The 22559-nt window shown below is 48.9% G+C and overlaps 1 protein-coding gene across 4 annotated transcripts in view; it reads right to left on the bottom strand.

Annotated features, from left to right (window-relative positions):
* Nucleotides 1-22559, bottom strand: part of LOC140409077 (probable E3 ubiquitin-protein ligase HERC1) — a 701933-nt gene that overhangs the window by 157914 nt on the left and 521460 nt on the right. For all 4 annotated transcript variants that reach the window (XM_072497165.1, XM_072497164.1, XM_072497166.1 and 1 more), the window contains 2 exons: nt 21972-22073; nt 15481-15654 (listed from right to left, as the gene is read on the bottom strand). In XM_072497165.1, coding sequence (XP_072353266.1) covers nt 15481-15654; nt 21972-22073 — 276 coding nt within the window. The remainder of the gene's footprint in view (nt 1-15480; nt 15655-21971; nt 22074-22559) is intronic.

Genomic DNA, 22559 nt, shown 5'->3' with positions numbered 1-22559 from the left:
GCTGCAGACTGTCTGTCCTACCAAACACTTCCAGGACAGAGCCCTGTTCTTGGTTATATGCTGACGGTCAATTTAACTCCCTTTGACTGTGGGCAGCTGAAGTCTATTGATAATAAGGAATTAGCATTTTTAGTTGTGAGAGCACTTCACAACTGCAGGTTGTGTTTGCTTCTTGCCCCTGCTGATGGCTGCACATGCTTGGAGACTGCTGTTGCTGTTTCCTTCCTTTTCTGTCGCTGGGTCCTGGAACAGGAAGAAGTTCCACTCGCTGAATGTTCAACTCGTTTGCGACCATCACCTCCCGAGTTTAATCTTGGACCACTGTGCCTGGATGGGGACTGGGGGGGGGAGCAGAGGACAGCGGGGGTTGAGGGTGCAGGCAAGCCCGCTGTGAAGATTAACATGATGGAGGCTGCATATGTATTAAGTGTAACATGTTTTAATAATGAACATTGGACATTTCCATTTCCCCTAGCTACACACAGTGACCCACAATGCCTATTCAGTGCTAGTCAATCTTCTTGACTTACATGGTACATCGAGGTGTGTCCCTAGGTTGCACATCAGAGGTGGAGGCAGCCTGCTGCTTTTTACGCCTTGTAGCCTTTGATGTCCTTGGTGGATGTCCTCTGGAGGGCCCCGGACAACTTACTGGTGTGCCATCCTGTTCTGCCCGCTGCCAGGAGGGGAAGATTTGGAAGCACTGGAGATCGCTGTTGTCTCCTTGATGGCAGGCTCCAGGTTGGCGCCCAGCGTATCCTCCTCCCTGACGGTGCCTGTAGGGCCCTCGAGAAACTCCATGGGACAGAGGGGCAGCCGGAGTGAGCTCTAGAGGGCTCTGCGTCATCTGGCTCAGCCAGTACTGGCAAATCTCCATTGTCTGCACCATGGTGTCGACGTCCTTAGCGATGATCCTCCGCTACTGTGCCGCGCTCTGCAGTGCCCTGGCAATGTCCACCTGTTTCTGGGACACATCCCTCAGCGACTGACAGACTCTGCAGTGCCTCGGCAATGTCCAAACTGCATATGGGAGATGTCCCTCAGCAACTGAGACTTGACATCAGAACCTTCATCCATGGTCGTCATAGTGCCATGCCTTGGACACCACCACTCAAGACGTTGACCTCGTGCTGCAGGTTTTCCACTGTGGTTGCCTTCCTAGCAGTGTTGGCCTTGGTGCCACGCATTGTTGGCATCATTTCCTGCGCCAATAGCCTTTAGGACTCTTGCAATCAGCTGTGCATTCGCTGGAAATGGCAGACAAACCGAATAGTTACTTTGCATCAGTCTTCACGATGGAAGACACCAGTGGGATGCCAGAGCTCTAGGAGAACCAGGGGCCAGAGGTGAGTGCAGGGACCATTACTAAGGAGAAGGTTCTGGGGAAAATGAAAGGCCTGAAGGTGGATAAGTCACCTGGACCGGATGGACTACACCCCAGGGTCCTAAAAGAGATAGCGGAGGAAATTGTGGAGGCATTGGTGATGATCTTTCAGGAATCACTGGAGGCAGGAAGGGTCCCAGAGGACTGGAAGGTGGCGAATGTAACACCACTGTTTAAGAAGGGAGGGAGGCAGAAGACGGGAAATTATAGGCCGGTTCGCCGGACTTCGGTCATTGGTAAGATTTTAGAGTCTGTTATTAAAGATGAGATCGCAAAGTACTTGGAAGTGCATGGTAAAATAGGACTCAGTCAGCATGGCTTTTCAAAGGGAGGTCATGTCTGACAAATCTGTTAGAGTTCTTTGAGGAGGTAACAAGGAAGTTAGACAAAGGAGAACAATTGGACGTGATTTATTTAGATTTCCAGAAAGCCTTTGACAAGGTGCCGCATAGGAGACTGTTAAATAAGTTAAAAGCCCATGGTGTTAAGGGTAAGATCCTTGCATGGATAGAGGATTGGCTGACTGGCAGAAAGTGGGGATAAAAGGGTATTTTTCAGGATGGCAGCCGGTGACTAGTGGTGTGCCTCAGGGGTCTGTGCTGGGACCACAACTTTTCACAATATACATGAATTATCTGGAAGAAGGATCTGAAGGCACTGTTGCTTTGTTTGCAGATGATACAAAGATCTGTAGAGGGACAGGTAGTATTGAGGAAGCAAGGGGGCTGCAGAAGGACTTGGACAAGCTAAGAGAGTGGGCAATGAAGTGGCAGATGAAATACAATGTGGAAAAGTGTGAGATTATGCACTTTGGAAGGAGGAATTTAGGCATGGACTATTTTCTAAATGGGGAAATGCTTAGGAAATCAGAAGCACAAAGGGACTTGGGAGTCCTTGTTCATGATTCTCTTAAGGTTAATGTGCAGGTTCAGTCGGCAGTTAAGAAAGCAAATGCAATGTTAGCATTCATGTCAAGAGGGCTCGAATACAGGACCAGGGATGTACTTCTGAGGCTGTATAAAGCTCTGGTCAGACCTCATTTGGAGTATTGTGAGCAGTTTTGGGCCCTGTATCTAAGGAAGGATGTGCTGGCCTCAGAAAGGGTCCAGAGGAAGTTCACAAGAATGATCCCTGGAATGAAGAACTTGTCAGATGAGGAACGGTTCAGGACTCTGGGTCTGTACTCGTTGAAGTTTAGAAGCCATCTTTGGGTTGTGGGGGTAAAACCCACGCAGACTCGGGGAGAATGAGGAAACTCCACACAGACAGTGACCCAGGGCCGGGATTCGAACCCGGGTCCTCAGTGCCGTAGGCAGCAATGCTAACCACTGTGCCACCATGCTGCTCCGGTTCTTGATTAATAAGGGGATTTGGGGTTATGGGGAGAAGGCACGAGAATGGGATTGAGAAAATATCAGCCATGATTGAATGGCGGAGCAGACTCGATGGGCCGAATGGCCTAATTCTGCTCCTATATCTTATGGTCTTATGGAATGTTGCTGACCCCCTCCTAAATCTCACGGTCGTGTCCTAGCATCTGCATCAACTCTGGGATAACCTTATCCAGAGGCTCGGCATCTGACTGGGACAAAGAGTTTGGGATCCAGCAGACCACTGTCTGCTGACTCCTTTGGATGTTCCTGCCTCCGCCTGATGTGCATCAGCAACTGTGTGGTGCTCACCAGATTGTGCCCCAGAAGCCTGTACCCACCAAGGTGTGTCTCTGTGCTGGTGGAAGGTGGGGGTGATAGCTGTGACCCTTCAGTGGTCTCTTCAGAGCTCTGTTTTGACGCAGTCTCTTGAGTGGTGGTGGTCGGAAAGGGAGAGAAAGAGAGAGAAAGAGAGAGTGCGAGAGAGAGAGAGAGAGAGAGAGAGAGAAGAGAGAAGAAGAGAGAGAGAGAGAGAGAGAGAGAGAGAGAGAGAGAGAGAGAGAGAAGAAAGAGATGACTCCGGATAGCCCAGCTACAACAGATGGAAAACCTGTGAGAGAATGGACATGTGGTCAGTGTGTCATTTTATCTGACATGAACTCACTTGAAGAGGTCATCAGGGCAAAGGGTAGTGCATCCTCACCTCTGTGGCACAGAGCAACCTCGCCGTCGGTGACTGCTCTCTCCTCGGACAATCCCGCGATTTCCAGGGTCTGTTCCTCATAGGGGTGAGGATTTGGATCTCTGATACTCCCCCCCCCCCCCCCCTTCCATCCTGGCCCTTCACCCCCCTTATTATAGGCTATTTTCCCCTGTGGGGACAAAGAGAGGGTTTTGTGAGCCTTGCGCTTGATGGATCCAGGGAGTCTACAGTCTACTTGTTGATCTAAGGATCAACAAGGACATCTATGTGCAGAGCCAGAAGAGTTGGGTGAGATCCTGAATGAATATTTCTCATCGGTATTCACGGTGGAGAAAGGCATGGATGTTAGGAAACTAAGGGAAATAAATAGTGATGTCTTGAGAAGTGTGCATATTACAGAGGAGGAGGTGCTGGAAGTCTTAAAGCGCATCAAGGTAGATAAATCCCCGGGACCTGATGAAAGGTATCCCAGGATGTTGTGGGAGGCTAGGGAGGAAATTGCGGTTCCCCTAACAGAGATATTAGAATCATCGGCAGCCACAGGTGAGGTGCCTGAAGATTGGAGAGTGGCGAATGTTGTGCCCTTGTTTAAGAAGGGCAGCAGGGAAAAGCCTGGGAACTACAGACCGGTGAGCCTAACGTCTGTAGTAGGTAAGTTGCTAGAAGGTATTCTGAGAGACAGGATCTACAAGCATTTAGAGAGGCAAGGACTGATTCGGGGCAGTCAGCATGGCTTTGTGCGTGGAAAATCATGTCTCACAAATTTGATTGAGTTTTTTTGAGGGGGTGACCAAGAAGGTAGATGAGGGCAGTGCAGTAGACGTTGTCTACATGGACTTTAGCAAAGCCTTTGACAAGGTACCGCATGGTAGGTTGTTGCAGAAGGTTAAAGCTCACGGGATCCAGGGTGAGGTTGCCAATTGGATTCAAAATTGGCTGGACGACAGAAGACAGAGGGTGGTTGTAGAGGGTTGTTTTTCAAACTGGAGGCCTGTGACCAGTGGTGTGCCTCAGGGATCGGTGCTGGGTCCACTGTTATTTGTGATTTATATTAATGATTTGGATGAGAATTTAGGAGGCATGGTTAGTAAGTTTGCAGATGACACCAAGATTGGTGGCACAGTGGATAGTGAAGAAGGTTATCTAGGATTGCAACGGGAGCTTGATCAATTAGGCCAGTGGGCCGACGAATGGCAGATGGAGTTTAATTTAGATAAATGTGAGGTGATGCATTTTGGCAGATCGAATCAGGCCAGGACCTACTCAGTTAATGGTATGGCGTTGGGGAGAGTTATAGAACAAAGAGATCTAGGAGTACAGGTTCATAGCTCCTTGAAGGTGGAGTCGCAGGTGGACAGGGTGGTGAAGAAGGCATTCGGCATGCTTGGTTTCATTGGTCAGAACATTGAATACAGGAGTTGGGACGTCTTGTTGAAGTTGTACAAGACATTGGTACGGCCACACTTGGAATACTGTGTGCAGTTCTGGTCACCCTATTATAGAAAGGAAATTATTAAACTAGAAAGAGTGCAGAAAAGATTTACTAGGATGTTACCGGGACTTGATGGTTTGAGTTATAAGGAGAGGCTGGATAGACTGGGACTTTTTTCCCTGGAGCGTAGGAGGCTTAGGGGTGATCTTATAGAGGTCTATAAAATAATGAGGGGCATAGATAAGGTAGATAGTCAACATCTTTTCCCAAAGGTAGGGGAGTCTAAAACTAGAGGGTATAGGTTTAAGGTGAGAGGGGAGAGATTCAGAAGGGCCCAGAGGGGCAATTTCTTCACTCAGAGGGTAGTGAGTGTCTGGAATGTGCTGCCAGAGGTAGTAGTAGAGGCGGGTACAATTGTGTCTTTTAAAAAGCATTTCGATAGTTACATGGGTAAGATGGGTATAGAGGGTTATGGGCCAAGTGCGGGCAACTGGGACTAGCTTAATGGTAAAAACTGGGCGGCATGGACTGGTTGGGCTGAAGGGCCTGTTTCCATGCTGTAAACTTCTATGATTCTATGATTCTAGTAGGTGGCATGTCTGGGCACCGCAACTGGAAATGAAGGAGTTGTGCTGGTGGATGCCAGGGGGTGCTGAGGAACAAGCACAAAGTTTGGATGTGGGGAAGATGCGAGGTGTCAGCCAATGGTTGATGGAGGGGTGGCGGGAATTTGAGGGGTGGCGGGCGGAAAGGATGTCAGGAGAGAGGTGATAACTTAACTTTGCAGCTTGGTGGAGGTTGTTGGTGTTCTTCTGACATTGCCGTACCAGCCTCCCCGAACAGACGCCGGAATGTGGCGACTAGGGGCTTTTCACAGTAACTTCATTTGAAGCCTACTTGTGACAATAAGCGATTTTCATTTCATTTCATTGAACGCTGGCCCTTCTGATTTAGACTTAGATTTATTGTCACCTGTACCGAGGCACAGTGAAAACTATTGTTCTGCGTACAGTCCAGGCAGATCGTTCCATGCATGAAAAATCATTCGACATACGATAAATACACAATGTGAATACATAGGCTGAGGAAGGAGCTGCGCTCCGAAAGCTAGTGATTTGAAACAAACCTGTTGGACTTTAACCTGGTGTTGTAAGACTTCTTACTGTACATAGACATAGATGTTGGGTGAAGCAAAAGGAGTGTAGTGCTACAACACGAGAGAAGACGTGTAGAGAGATCAGTTCAGCCCATAAGAGGGTCATTCAGGAGTCCGGTAACAGCGGGGAAGAGGCTGTTTTTGAATATGTTAGTGCACGTTCTCAGACTTCTGTATCTTCTGCTCGATGGAAGGAGTTGGAAGAGTGAGTAACCCAGGTGGGAGGGGTCTATGATTATGCTGCCCGCTTTCCCAAGGCAGCGGGAGATGCAGACAGAGCCAATGGATGGGAAGCGGTTTGCGTGATGGACTGAGCTGTGTTCACGACTCTTTGCAATTTCTTACGGTGTTGGGCTGAGCAGTTGCCATACCAGGCTGTTATGCAGCCAGATAGGATGCATTCTATGGTGCATCTGTAAAAATTGTTCAGAGTCATTGCGGACATGCTGAATTTCCTTAGTTTCCTGAGGAAGTATAGGCACTGTTGTGCTTTGTTGGTAGAAACGTTGATGTGGGTGGACCAGGGCAGATTGTTAGTGATGTGCACCCCTAGGAATTTGAATCTGTCAACCTTCCTCACCTTGGCACCATTGATGCAGACAGGGGTATATACAACACAGCTTTCTCAAGTCGGTGACCAGCTCCTTTGTTTTGCTGACATTAAGGGGGAGATTGTTGTTGTTGCACCGTGCCACTAGGTTCTCTATCTCTGACTCATTGTTGTTTGAGATCCGATTCTCTACGATCGTTCATCAGCAAACGTGTAGATGGAGTTGGACCCAAATTTTGCCACGCAGTCATGTGTGTATGTAAGGAGTATAGTAGGGGGCTAAGTACACAGCCTTGCGGGGCCCCGGTGAGGATTATCATAGAGGTGTCGTCGTTCTTTATCCTCACTGATTGTGGTCTATGGGTCAGGAAGTTGAGGATCCAGTTGCAGAGGGTATAGTCAAGTCCTAGGTTTTGGAATTTTTCTATGAGCTTGGCTGGGATTATGGCGTTGAAGGCGGAGCTGTAGTCAATGAACAGGAGTCCTTGTTGTCGAGATGCTCCAGGGAGGAGTGGTGGGCCAGGGAGATAGCGTCTGCTGTAACCCAATTGTGGCAGGATGCGAAGTGCAATGGATCAAGGCATTCTGGAAGAATGGAGTTGATGTGTCTCATGACCAACCTCTCCAAGCCCTTCATAATGATAAATGCCAAGGCCACCGGACAGTAATCATTGAGGCACATTGCCTGGCTCTTCTTTGGCACCTGTATGACGGTGGTCTTCTTGAAGCAGTTGGGAACCTCGGAACGGAGTAGGGAGAGGTTGAAGATGTCTGCGAACACACCCGCCAGTTGGTCTGTGCAGTATCTGAGTGCACGACCAGGGACTCAGTCAGGAACCGTTGCTTTCTGTGGGTTCACTTTCAAGAAGGTCGATCTGACTTCTGAGACTGTGATGGTAAGTATGGTCCTCTGACCTACTTGGGTGGACAGGATGACCCATCTCGGATTGACGACATCCAGAAGCCTGTCCTAGTCTGTATCCCCAAAGCAAGGAGCAGGTCTGTGCGCTGCCATGCTTGGGTTTTGACTGGAAGTGAATGGTAATGGAGTGTTTAAAAGTGGTGAGACAATGAGACGCGGGTCTGGCCAATCAGAAGGTAAAACAGCCTGTAATTGCGAGATGCTTGTGGGGGCTCATTTTTGGCAGAATGTACCGTTGAATGCGGGCTACAACCTCACTAACATGGCCGTTGAGAAACACCCCACCAATTGTGCCCAAAAGAGCATGTACAAATTTTTCCGTTAAATTGTGACTTTGTTTGAATGATATCTTGAAGTGGTTATAAGAAGTTGTTTTTTCTGTGATCTCTTTTGTCAATATCTTAAGATTTGTTTGGACAAGATTGTGAGATGAAAAATTTTGTTCTTGATATTTTCTAAATGGGTGTTTTTTCCCCAACAAATCCCCAGTTGCCTGTGGTGAACCACTGTAATAGGAGATGTAAGGTAGGACCTGCACTACAGGTTTGCCGGTAGCTCCTGCTGGCTGGCTCCGCCCATGGAGAACTGTATAAATATGCATGACCTCCAGTGCCCTACCATTTCGCAGGCTGCAGCAGGAGGCCACGCATCTGACTGTAATAAAGCCACAGTTGTACCGCATCAATTTATTACAGTCAGATTTTCCACAGAATGGATATCCGAATTAAGCCCGATCGCCTGCAGCTGGATCCGCACTCGCCCGACGGCAGGAAAGACTTTGCTCACTGGCTAGCATGTTTTGAGGCCTACATCAACGCGGCAGACCCCGCGCCAACGGAGGCTCAGAAGATAAACGTCCTGTACTCCAGTTGAGCTCGAGCGTGTTCCCGTTGATCCAAGACGCCATGAATTACACAAAAGCAATGGAACTCCTTAACGAACACTACGCGCAGAAGGCGAAAAGCTCTTCGCCAGGCATGTACTCGCCACCCGCTCGCAACTACCTGGTGAGTCCATCGAAGACTTCTGGCGGGCCCTAATTCCACTCGTCCGGGACTGTGACTGTCAGGCCGTTATGGCCTCCGAACACGCGAATCTCCTCATGTGCGATGCCTTCATGACGGGGATTGCGCGGACCGCATCCGAGAACGATCACTGGAAGGGGCCACGCTCGAACTGGCGGAGATGAAAACCTTGGCAGTCTCCATGACGGTCGCATCCCATAACGTACAATTGTACCCCTCCCGCCGTGCTGCCCACCCTTCTACTCCTTCCTACCCCTCCTGGACCCCGCCGACAACCTCCTCAGCCGGGGCCCTGCCTTCCCAATAACGCCTGCACCGCACGCCGATCCGCGCACCCCGGGGGTCCCCGCTGCTACTTCTGCGGTCAGCAGAAGCACCCCCGCCAACACTGCCCGGCCCACACTGCAGTTTGTAAAGCCTGCAGTAAAAAGGGCCACTTTGCGGCTGTGTGCCAGGCCCGCGCAGTCGCTGCGATCACGCCGTTGTTGCCCCCTCGCCCACGCCCGACGCACAATGGGAGCCGCCATCTTGTCCCCCTTCGGCCACGTGCGCCCCATGGGCGCCGCCATCTTCTCCCGACCCCGCACTGTGCGCACCATGGGCGCCGGCATCTTGTCCCCCACAGGGTCTCCGGACATCCCGACATCGGAACTGCACACGCTCGCCGCCCGAAGCATCCGATGGCTACCCGCAGCTCGCTTCGATGACGCTGGACCAATCTCGCCCGCACAACCTGGCCACCACGTCGACGACGGTTAAAATCAACGGCCACGCGACCCCGTGCCTGCTGGACTCCGGGAGCACCAAAAGCTTCGTCCACCCAGATACGGTAAGGTGCTGCTCCCTCGCGGTCCACCCTGCCAATCAAAGGATCTCCCTCGCCTCCGGATTCCACTCCGTCCCGATCCGAGGCTTTTTTACAGTCACCCTCACGGTCCAGGGTGTAGAATTTAGTAACTTCCGCCTCTATGTCCTTCCTAATTCTGCGCTGCACTCCTGTTTCCAGTGCAACCTCCAGAGCCTCAGCCTCAAATTCGGCAGGCCCTTACCCCCCCTTACCATTTGCGGCCTCGCGACCCTCAAGGTAAATCCCCCCTCCCTTTTTGCCAATCTAACTGCGGATTGCAAGCCCGTTGCCACTAGGAGAAGACGGTACAGCACCCAGGACAAGACCTTCATCAGGTCCGAAGTCCAGCGGCTGCTTAAGGTGGGTATTATCGGGGTCAGCAACAGCCCCTGGAGAGCCCAAGTGGTAGTGGTTAAAACTGGGGAGAAACACAGGATGGTCGTGGACTACAGCCAGACCATCAATCGGTACATGCAGCTCGACTCATACTCCTTCCCACGCATATCTGATATGGTCAATCAGATTGCGCAGTACCGGGTTTTCTCCACTATTGACCTGAAATCCGCCTACCACCAGCTCCCCATCTGGAAGTCGGACCGGCCATACACTGCCTTTGAGGCGGACGGTCGCCTCTACCACTTCCTTAGGGTCCCTTTCGGTGTCACAAATGGGGTCTCGGTCATCCAAAGAGAGATGGACTGAATGGTCGACCAGTACGATTTGCGGGCCACCTTTCCGTACTTAGATAATGTCACCATCTGCGGCCATGACCAGCAGGACCACGATGCCAACCTCGATAAACGTGTTCAGCACGACCCGGTTAGTCATTCTTGGCTATGTAGTCCAAAACGGACTTCTCTGGCCCGACCCCGACTGCATGCGCCCCCTCATGGAACTTCCCCTGCCCCACTGCCCCAAGGCCCTCAAACGCTGCCTGGGGTTCTTTTGTGCTAACTTTTGATTGGTTCAATTGGCTCTGTTTTATAACCTTTGCTCTAGAGTCGGCAGGTATCTTTATGATACCGCCACGAGGTTCAAGTTCAAGTACTGATCAATAACTCAACACACCAATTAGTAAGATTCAAATCAAAACACATTTATTATACACAGTCAATCGCTACTCATGCATAAACTCTACTTTCTAGGCTATTTCAATCACTAACAGGCCTATACTTAGCTTCGCACTGGCCCACCAGGGGAACAAATGGCCTTTCATTCAGGTCCTGAGTCTGTAGGATTCAAAAGCTGGTATGGGCTGGTAGCTAGGAGCGCCTATCTCGTAGCGAGCGTTGACTTGAGACGTACTTGTTTGGTGGCCATTGGACAGTTCACTCTCAGGGGTTGCTTCGCGTTGCTGAATGACCCTGTCAAGGACGATTTGAACTTGGGGGTTTTGCTTTATAGTCCCCAGGGGTTTCCTGCCCTTCAGGGCGGACCCCGTACCTGGTTCCAAGTGATTGGACTACTTTCTGATCACTTGGATCGATTTTGCCAATGCAGGAGCGGTTCCCTGATCGCTAGGCGGTCCTAAGTGTCCGTTGGCCTTCCTTTGTCTTGGCTCGTGCTGGCGCCGAGGAGTCTGGCTTGGCTTTGCTTACCTTAACTGTTGCCATTGTGCCTGGGAATGGTACATTACTATGCAGATGGCTGCTACATTACTATGCAGATGGCTGCTGGTTTCGGTGTTGTCTGGTTTTTGCAGGTTCCAATATACATGATTTCTGTATTTGCTAGTCTTTGCCTGTGTTGGCTGAATTTCCCTTCAGACTTTGCGGTTCTCCAATTTAAGTCAGGAAGTGGCCAACTCAGGTGGCTACACTACTACGCTCAGTGGGTCCAAAACTATGCGGACAAGGCCCGCCCACTCATTCAGTCCACCCAATTCCCCCTTGCGGCCGAGGCACAACACGCTTTCGCCCGCATCAGAGCAGACATCGCCAAGGCCAGGATGCGCGCAGTGGACGAGTCACTGCCTTTCCAAGTAGAAACCAACGCTTCAGACGTCGCCCTTGCTGCCACTCTAAACCAGGCAGGCAGACCAGTGGCATTCTTTTCCTGCACCTTTCATGCCTCTGAAATTCGATACTCATCCGTCGAAAAGGAGGCCCAAGCTATCGTTGAAGCTGTGCGGCATTGGAGGCATTACCTGGCTGGTAAGAAATTCACTCTCCTTACGGACCAACGGTCAGTAGCCTTCATGTTCAATAACACACAGTGGGGCAAGATCAAAAAATGATTAAATCATGCGGTGGAGAATCGAGCTCTCCACCTATAATTACGAGATCTTGTATTGCCCCGGTAAACTCAACGAGCCCCCAGATGCCCCCCCTCTCTCTCTCGATACATGTGCCAGCGCACAAGTGGACCAACTCCGGACCCTACACGACAGCCTTTGTCACCCGGGGGTCACTCGATTGTACCATCTGGTCAAAGCTCGCAATCTGCCCTACTCCGTCGAGGAAGTAAGGACAGTCACCAGGGGCTGCCAGATATGTGCGGAGTGCAAGCCGCACTTCTACCGGCCAGACCGTGCGCGCCTGGTGATGGCATCCCGCCCCTTTGAACGCCTCAGCGTGGATTTCAAAGGGCCCCTCCACTCCACCGACCGTAACACGTACATTCTCAGTGTGGTCGATGAGTACTCCAGATTCCCCTTCGCCATCCCATGCCCCGATATGACATCTGCCACCATCATCAAGGCCCTCAGCACCATCTTCGCACTGTTTGGTTTCCCCGCCTACATCCACAGTGACAGGGGATCCTCATTCATGAGCGATGAGCTGCGTCAGTTCCTGCTCAGCAGGGGTATAGCCTCCAGCAGATCGAACAGCTACAACCCCCGGGAAATGGGCAAGTAGAACGGGAGAATGGGATGGTTTGGAGGGCCGTCCAGCTGGCCCTACGGTCCAGGAACCTCCCAGCCTCTCGCTGGCAGGAGGTCCTCCCTGACGCTCTACACTCCATCCGGTCACTATTGTGCACCGCCACTAATAACACACCCCATGAACGTGTTTTTACCTTCCCCAGGAAGTCCACATCCGGAGTGTCGCTCCCGACTTGGCTCGCTGCTCCAGGACCGGTCCTTCTCCTTAGGCACGTCTGACTCCACAAGGCGGACTCCTTGGTGGACAGGGTTCACCTGCTCCACGCCAACCCTCAATATGCCTACGTTGAGTTCCCCGACGGTCGCCAAGATACTGTCTCACTCAGGGACCTGGCACCGTCAGGTTCCACCCCAACACCCCCCCCCCCCCCAACCAATGCGCCACTCCCCCCCACTTCGCCACCAATACTGACCCCACCAGACCACCCCCTCCTCCCCTTTTCCACACAAGAGGACGAAGAGGACTTCGGCACGCTCCCGGAGTTCCCCGATGACTGGCCAGCATCAGCACCGCCACCACCGGTGCCACCTCCACCACAGCCAGCACCGACTTCGCCGCCACCGTTACGCCGTTCCCAATGAAGCACCAAAGGACCGGACCGGCTGAACCTTTGATGGACTCCGGACCGTCAACATGGACTTTTCTTTCCCTACTACTGTACATAATTGCACTAATTGTATATAGTATCACGTCACCCCCTTCGGACTCATTTTTAACAGGGGGTGAATGTGGTGAACCACTGTAATAGGATATGTAAGGTAGGACCTGTACTACAGGTTCGCCGGTAGCTCCTGCCGGTTTGCTCCACCCGTGGAGAACTATATAAATATGCATGACCTCCAGTGCCCTGCCATTTCGCCAGCTGCAGCAGGAGGCCACGCATCTGACTGTAATAAGGCCACAGTTGTACCCAACTTTAGTCTTTGTGCAGTTGATCGTGCATCATTGCCATTATTATTATAATTACTCTTTGGTTATGTACATTGTACGCACTGTATGAATGGACATGGAAGGCTCGGAGGTGGCATTGAGTTGGCATGGAAAGTATGAGAGGCCATGAGGAGTGACTGGAGGGGCATGGATATGACCTTTTAAATCCCGAATCCAGACTATGGTTCTCAACTTCTCGGAGGGGCTGAGTCATAAAGAAGCAGACCCACCGCCAAGAAAATTGTAAGGGGCTAGGAGACAGCTATCCACTGTTGGGAATCCAGGATGCGAGCTCGCTACGCAGCCATTATCCCATGCCGGTCAAAATTTCCAATGCTGGGAATGGGTATGTTAATCCTGGAATCAGATCCTAACTGCCATTTTTAAATGGCTATGAGATATTCTGACTCCAAGAAAACCTGGCCTCATATATCTGCCATAACTGAAGTAAAATCACAGCACGCTTCCTATAGTTTTTCATTTGTTTAATAAACATAACAGAATATGGAAAATAACTGATATTGTGTATAGACAACGGTCAAGGCACCCTGGAAGTAGCAAGAACTCCAAAAATGATCCTTAACGTGGTTAAATTACTTGAAAATCTTTGTCTATACTTGTTGCAGTCCTTAATTGAAGGCAGTATGCTCAGAACTGTACACAATTTTAAATATTGCCTTTCCAATAAGTTTATGCAAGTTAATTAACCACTGATGGTGCACCTGGGGAAGATTTCAACACATGGGTACAGTGTTGAATTGATGAGTATCGGCTTTGTTCTGCTTGCCCAGGGCTGTTGGTTCTACACTGGGGCTAGGGGAGGATGTACTCTTGGGAAGGAGAAATGTTCATGTGTTGGATAAAACAATATCCACATGGTTTGGTCTCGCAAAAAAATCCTGATTTTTTCTCAAGTAATTTTCAGATCACGACAGTAATTGCATTGCGTCCTCTTACTGTACTTTTATGAGTTCAGCTTCCACATCCATACACTGCCACTTAGTGACTTTGTATTGGAACTGCAAGGCAACTCTCATGGTCAAAACACAGCATCCATGCTATTATGGGAGTTAATTAAATAATAAGTAAAGCAAGGGTGGCACGGTGGCGCAGTGGTTAACACTGTTGCCTCACGGTGCTGAGGACGCGGGTTTGATCTCAGCCCCAGGTCCCTGTACATGTGGAGTTTGCACATTCTCCCTGTGTCTGCGTGGGTCTCACCCCCTCAAACCAAAGATGTGCAGAGTAGCTGATTGGCCACGCTAAATTGCCCCTCAATTTAAAATTAAAAAAAAAAAAGTTGCCTTAGTCCCAGATGACCATAGGATGCTTTCCCCTTTGAGGGAGAGTGCTGACTGGTGGTGATTTAACCAGAGGGTCACCACACCTCAGCAAGGGAAAATATTGAGAAGGCATGAATAACCTCAGCCGGTACAAGGGCAGCACGGTAGCACTGTAGCTTCACAGCACCAGGGTCCTTGGTTTGATTCCCCGCTCGGTCACTGTCTGTGCGGAGTGTGCACGGTCTATTCGTGTCTGCATATGTTTCCTCCGGGTGCTCCGGTTTCCTCCCACAGTCCAAAGACATGCAGGTTAGGTGGATTGGCCATGCTAAATTGCCCTTAGTGCCCAAAAAGGTTAGGAGGGGTTATTGGGTTACTGGGATAGGGTGGAAGTGAAGGCTTCAGTGGGTCAGTGCAGAGTCGATGGGCTGAATGGCCTCCTTCTGCACTGTATGTTCTATGTACAGGAGTTGAACCCACGCCATTGACCTCATTCTGCATTACAAACCAGCTGGCCGGCCAACTGAGCTAAACCAGCACCCACTGCAAATGACAATCATGGTGTCACCTGTTGATAGAACAAATACTCCAGTTAAATGTTAACATGGATTCTGCCAGCGAACCTGCCATAGATGATTTTTAAGAGCATTTTGAATGCAACCCTCTCAGCATTGTTAATCTGGTATATGCATTACGACAGCACTTTCTTCCATACCAATTGAATATCACACAGATCAGATGTCCAGAGGAAAATTTGGAAGCGAGTGAATGGTGTTGCTCAATAAGCAAAACAGCTGCAAAATTAGTATATTAAAAAGTGAAATTTGAAAAAAACAGTAGTTAGTCAAATAAATTATGATTAGCAATGTCATGATCTGAAGCAGATAGCATTGCAGAATTATTCATATGTAAGCATCATTAAAGGTGTGCATAGAATTGGCAGCTTAATTTCTCCGTTCTTCTACATTATTCTCAATTGTGTATGTGTATTACCTTTTCATATGCATATTGTGCGCGCAGCAGCAAAGGTAATCTTTCGATAAACACTTTCATACAGGGAGCTTTATTCAATCCAACAATACCCTGTGTTCGGAGAGCCATTCGACAGGATGCTAAAATGTGGTTCTGTGAGATCCACTCTGGGCAACATCTGATTAAAAGGACATCCTAGTAGGAAGGGAAATCATATTCAGAAAATGTACATTTTGTTCCAAAACAAGATTTTAGCCCCAAGTGAATATTATCATAACTAACACTTTTATATAGATCAATAGTATACCACAATAGATATATATTTAAATAAACCTTTCTTTTCTATTATAATAGTGAAATTTGCCTTGTCGTTCCACACCCCATAGAAGTCAGATCACTGCATAACCATTTCATCTATCTTCCAATCGAAAGGATATCTGCTAATCTCCCTCTCAGATCCAACAGTCTTCCTATGCTCAACAGAAGTGTTATCTATCAAAGATTTATAAAATTATATCTCTTCCCCTCACATCACTTCATTCTCTTTGCCTCTCCAACTCCAGACAAACAAGAAATCTCTCAATCTCTCACATTCCCTTCCCACTCATTTAGAGTTGTCATACTTTTTGCGACTACAAATGATCTCCTTTCATTAATTGGAGTGTTTCTCTCAATCCCCACCACCCCCTGAAGGTCTGTATGTCTCTCGTTCTTCTTTCCCTCGCACCTTCCTTTTTCTTCAATGCACAAGGGTATCAAGGCCATTGTTGGTAATATGAAAAGGCATTGGGTTGAAGGCAGGCAGATGGAGATTTAAATTAGGACACCATGTCATTGGAGGCGTGCCTGTCCCCACCCTCATCAAGATTTTACAAGTGGCAGGGGAGGAGTCGGGCGAGTCACTGAGGCCTTTAAGTGGACAATTAATACCCAATTAAGGGCCTCTGTAGTTAGGGAGAATGGTTTTTTTCAATGTTCACTATTAAAACATGTTACACCTGATATGTGAAGCCTCTCTCACGTTATTTTTCTCAGTGGGCCTGCTGCACCCCTCACCTGCCCTCCATGCTATCCCCACACCGTCGGGAAACCTGCAGACGTGAGTGTGCTGCCGGCGAAACGGAGGGTCCCACGGACGGAGAGTCACGTCCATGGTCTCACCCCTCACAGGTTCCTCGACAGAAATGGAGGATGAGCCTGAGAATGTGTTATCATGTCAGAACTTTGTGTAAAAATGAGGTGTCCATCAATTTATGACTTGTTCCAAGTATCAGTGGCATTCTCCGTCCAGGAGCCACAACTGTGCACATAGATTACATAGAATTTACAGTGCAGAAGGAGGCCATTTGGCCCATCGGGTCTGCACCAGCTCTTGGAAAGAGCACCCTACCCAAGGTCCACACCTCCACCCTATCCCCATAACCCAGTAACCCCTCCTAATCCCCATAACCCAGTAACTCCACCCAACACTAAGGGCAATCTTTGGACACTATGGGCAATTTAGCATGGCCAATCCACCTAACCCGCACATCTTTGGACTGTGGGAGGAAACCGGAACACCCGGAGGAAGCTCATGCACACACGGGGAGAATGTGCAGACTCCGCACAGACAGTGACCCAAGCCGGGAATCGAACCTGGGACCCTGGAGCTGTGAAGCAATTGTGCTAACCACTATGCTACCGTGCTGCCCTCCCACACTGTCCAATCTCAACAGAACAAATCCTGCCATCCACATATCCCACTGGCGCTCAAGGTGCAGTTAAACATCCTTGACTTCCAGCGTGTTTAACTCGCGGTGACATGCCAGTTAGAGGCAGCAATCGTCACACCGGCAACAAAAAATGTCAGAACCAGGTCCGACAGTGTCTTCTTGCATCAAAACAGATTGCCTCCTGGACTCATGCGCCTGGTGTTTCAGGACCCAGGAATCAGAGATAAAATTGTCTTTCTTTCCGGCTACAGAAAAGAAAGGAAACAGCAACAGCAGCCTCCAGGCATTTGTAGCCACCAGCAGGAGCAATCAGAAAACACAACCTGCAAATATTTGAGTTTATTGACAGTATCAAAATACAAAGGACAATACAACGAGGACACGAATCACTTGGCACCCAGAACCCCCCCCCCCCACGCACAATACTGGAGGATGGCCTATCGGCCTCTCAGACGCCGAGCCCAGCACCTCCCTCCTACCCCGGTGTACCCCCAAGCACTGGGGCAGCAGTTCTACACACTTCCTTAGCAGCCACTGTGCTAGCTTCCCATTTTTAAATGGAACCTGCATATGCCGGTTAGATCGTGAACCGATTTGTGCCCAGCCCAAATCCCGATGTTGGCCTCTCTTGTGCTTTCACCGGCGTGCCCAGATCCGCCCCGGGTGCAACACGGCTGTTAAATCACACCCAAGTTTGGGATCTAAATTACCCTTCTACAGGTCCTGTAGGAGGATCATTTAGCTCTGAAACGTTAACTCTGTTTCACTCTCCACAGATGCTGCCAGACCTGCTGAGCTTATCCAGCATTTTCTGGTTTTAACATTAGAACATTACAGCGCAGTACAGGCCCTTCGGCCCTCCATGTTGCGCCGACCTGTGAAACCACTCTAAAGCCCATCTACACTATTCCCTTATCGTCCATATGTCTATCCAATGACCATTTGAATGCCCTTAGTGTTGGCGAGTCCACTACTGTTGCAGGCAGGGTATTCCACGCCCTTACTACTCTCTGAGTAAAGAACCTACCTCTGACATCTGTCCTATATCTATCTCCCCTCAATTTAAAGCGATGTCCCCTCGTGCTAGACATCACCATCCGAGGAAAAAGGCTCTCACTGTCCACCCTATCCAATCCTCTGATCATCCTGTATGCCTCAATTAAGTCACCTCTTAACCTTCTTCTCTCTAACGAAAACAGCCTCAAGTCCCTCAGCCTTTCCTCATAAGATCTTCCCTCCATACCAGGCAACATTCTGGTAAATCTCCTCTGCACCCTTTCCAATGCTTCCACATCCCTTCTATAATGCGGCGACCAGAATTGCACGCAATACTCCAAATGCGGCCGCAATAGAGTTTTGTACAGCTGCAACATGACCTCATGGCTCCGAAACTCAATCCCTCTGCCAATAAAAGCTAACACACCGTGCGCCTTTTTAACAACCCTCTCAACCTGGGTGGCAACTTTCAGGGATCTATGTACATGGACACCGAGCTCTCTCTGCTCATCCACACTGCCAAGAATCTTACCATTAGCCCAGTACTCTGTCTTCCTGTTATTCCTTCCAAAATGAACCACCTCACACTTTTCTGCATTGAACTCCATTTGCCACCTCTCAGCCCAGCGCTGCAGCTTATCTATGTCCCTCTGTAACTTGTAACATCCGTCCGCACTGTCCACAACTCCACCGACTTTAGTGTCATCTGCAAATTTACTCACCCATCCTTCTACGCCCTCCTCCAGGTCATTTATAAAAATGACAAACAGCAGTGGCCCCAAAACAGATCCCTGTGGTACACCACTAGTAACTGGACTCCAGTCTGAACATTTCCCATCAACCACCACACTTTGTCTTCTTCCAGCTAGCCAATTTCTGATCCAAACTGCTAAATCACCCTGAATCCCATGCCTCCGTATTTTCTGCAGTAGCCTACCGTGGGGAACCTTATCAAACGCTTTACTGAAATCCATATACACCACATCAACTACTTTACCCTCATCCACCTGTTTGGTCACCTTCGCAACCAACTCAATAAGATTTGTGAGGCACGACCTACCCTTCACAAAACCGTGCTAACTATCTCTAATCAAATTATTCCTTTCCAGATGATTATACATCCTATCTCTTATAAACCGTTCCAAGATTTTGCCCACAACAGAAGTAAGGCTCACTGGTCTATAGTTACCCGGGTTGTCTCTTCTCCCATTCTTGAACAAGGGGACAACATTTGCTATCCTCCAGACTTCTGGCACTATTCCTGTAGACAAAGATGACTTAAAGATCAAAGCCAAAGGCTCAGCAATCTCCTCCCTAGCTTCCCAGAGAATCCTAGGATAAATCCCATCCAGCCCAGGGGATCTATCTATTTTCACACTTTCCAGAATTGCTAACACCTCCTCCGTATGAACCTCAAGCTCTTCTAGTCTAGCCTGAACCTCAGTATTCTCCTCGACAACATTGTCTTTTTCATGTGTGAATACTGATGAAAAATATTCATTTAGCATCTCTCCTATCTCCGGACACCACGCACAACTTCCCACTACTGTCCTTGACTGGCCCTACTCTTACCCTAGTCATTCTTTTATTCCTGACATATCAATAGAAAGCCTTAGGGTTATCCTTGATCCTACCTGCCAAATACTTCTCATGTCCCCTCCTGGCTCTTCTTAGCTCTCTCTTTAGGTCCTTCCTAGCTAACTTGTAACTCTTGAGCACCCTAACTGAACCTTCATGTCTCATCTTTACATAAGCCTCCTTCTTCCTCTTGACAAGTGTTTCGACTGCTTTAGTAAACCACGGTTCCCTTGCTCGACCACTTCCTCCCTGCCTGACAGGTACATACTAATCAAGGACACGCAGTAGCTGTTCCTTGAACAAGCTCCTCATTTCCATTGTGCCCATCCCCTGCAGTTTTCCTCTCCATCCGATGCATCCTAAGTCTTGCCTCATCGAATCATAATTGCCTTTCCCCCAGATATAACTCTTGCCCTGCGGTATATACCTATCCCTTTCCATCACGAAAGTAAACGTAACCGAATTGTGGTCACTATCACCCAAGTGCTCACCTATCTCCAAATCTAACACCTGTCCATGTTCATTACCCAGTACCAAATCCAATATGGCCTCGCCTCTCGTTCGCCTATCTACATACTGTGTCAGGAAACCCTCCTGCACACATTGGACAAAAACGGACCCATCTAAAGTACTCAAACTATAGCATTTCCAGTCAATATTTGGAAAGTTAAAGTCCCCCATAACAACTACCGTTGCTTTCGCTCCTATCCAGAATCATCTTTGCAATCCTTTCCTCTACATCTCTGGAACTTTTCAGAGGCCTATAGAAAACCCCTAACAGGGTGACCTCTCCTTTCCTGTTTCTAACCTCAGCCCATACTACCTCAGTCGACGAGTTCTCATCAAACGTGCTTTCTGCCACTGTAATACTGTCCTTGACTAACAATGCCACCCCTCCCCCTCTTTTACCTCCTTCCCTGAGCTTACTGAAGTATCTAAACCCCCGGCACCTGCAACAGCCATTCCTGTCCCTGCTCTATCCATGTCTCCGAAATGGCCACAACATCGAAGTCCTAGGTACCAACCCATGCCGCAAGTTCACCCACCTTATTCCGGATGCTCCTGGCATTGAAGAAGAAACACTTTAAACCACCTTCCTGCCTGCCGCTACACTCCTGCAACTTTGAAACCTTACTCATGACCTCACTGCTCTCAACCTCCTGTATACTGGAGCTACAATTCAGGTTCCCAGTATACAGAGTATCTTGCTTTCATATTACTGCAAGAAATTAACTGGTCATTTATCTTATTCACAGAAAAATATAGTTCAGAAATGGTCCTTTGGCCCATCGAGTCTGCACCGCCGCATGAAAGACACCTGATCTGCCAATCCTAATCCTATTTGCCAGCACTTGGCCCATAGCCTTGAATGTTAAGATGTACCAAGTGCTCATCAAGGTAATTTTTAAAGGATTGAGGCAACCTGTCTCTACCACCCTCCCAGGCAATGCATTCCAGACCGTCACCACTCTCTGGGTACAGTACGAAGTCTTACAACACCAGCTTAAAGTCCAACAGGTTTGTTTCGAATCAGTAGCTTTCGGAACACTGCTCCTTCCTCAGGTGATTGAAGAGGTGGGTTCCAGAAACAACGTGGGGAAACACATTTTTGCCTCAAATTCCCCCTGAATCTCCCGCCCCTCACCTTGAACTTGTGTCCCCTCGTAACCGAACCTTCAATTAAGAGGAACAGCTGTTCTCTATCCATCCTGTCCATGCCCCTCATCATCGTGTAAAGCTCAATCAGGTCCCCCCTCAGTCTTCTCTGCTCCAGTGAAAACAACCCAAGCCTATCCAACCTCTCTTCAGAACTAAAATGTTCCAGCCCAGGCAACATTCTGGTGAGTCGCCTGTTCACGCCCTCCAGTGCAATTACATTCCTCCTATAATGTGGCGGCCAAAACTGCACACAGTACTCCAGCTGTGGCCTCACCGATGTTCTATATGACTCCAACATGACTTCCTTGCTTTTGTAATCTATGCCACGATTGATAAAGGCAAGTATACCTGTTGTCTGTGACCTTTGCTGTGTGAAAATTAGCTGCCAGATTTCCCTACATCAGAACAATGAATACATTTTAAAAAGTACTTGGGATGTCCTGAGAAGGGCTGGACAAATTAAAGCTCCTTCTTTCTTATGCTATTTCTGATTGTTTATGTGAAGTTTCACAAGAAGATATCACTTGTCATGCTTCTCGGTTTAATGATAATAAATGACCAACTGACCTTTGATCTGCTGGAACAAGCTGCTACTCCAATATCTGGAATCCAGGCTGTGCCAACTACTGAACCTAAACCAGTCACCACTGTTTGTAGAACTGAACCATCCTGAGAAGGAAATATAAAAAAGACAGTTACAAATATTAATTTGTAACAATCCACATGCTTAATTCAGATAAATATAAATCTTCCTATAAAAAACGAAGGATGCGATTTAACGGAAACATTTCTAAGTGTCGGGTTTGGCGGGGTGTTTTTCATTGACTTTTTCAGTGAGATTGACAATAACCAGATTTCGTAATTTTTTTAGGCCTTGGGATGTTCCTCGGTCTGGCCCACTATGGGGAGCTAAACTCGCCAGCGAGATCAACTCCTCAGAGATTGGGCCGCCATTTTGAAAAAGTGCCCAATCTCTCAGTGAGCTTGGGGGTCCCCCACACCCCTCACCCACAGGCAATGTCACCCCCCACACACACATGGGCATTACCCCACAACTCCCCAAGTGAGGACACCCCACTATGGGGTCACTGAGCGGCCCCCCTTTTCAGGCCTTCCCATCCCCACTTTAGGACCCCACCTTCACCCCCTAACCTT

Source organism: Scyliorhinus torazame, chromosome 3, assembly GCF_047496885.1.
Source record: "Scyliorhinus torazame isolate Kashiwa2021f chromosome 3, sScyTor2.1, whole genome shotgun sequence".
Lineage (NCBI taxonomy): Eukaryota > Metazoa > Chordata > Chondrichthyes > Carcharhiniformes > Scyliorhinidae > Scyliorhinus > Scyliorhinus torazame.
Note: the sequence above shows the minus strand (reverse complement) of the source record. Positions and strands in the feature narration are given on the sequence as shown.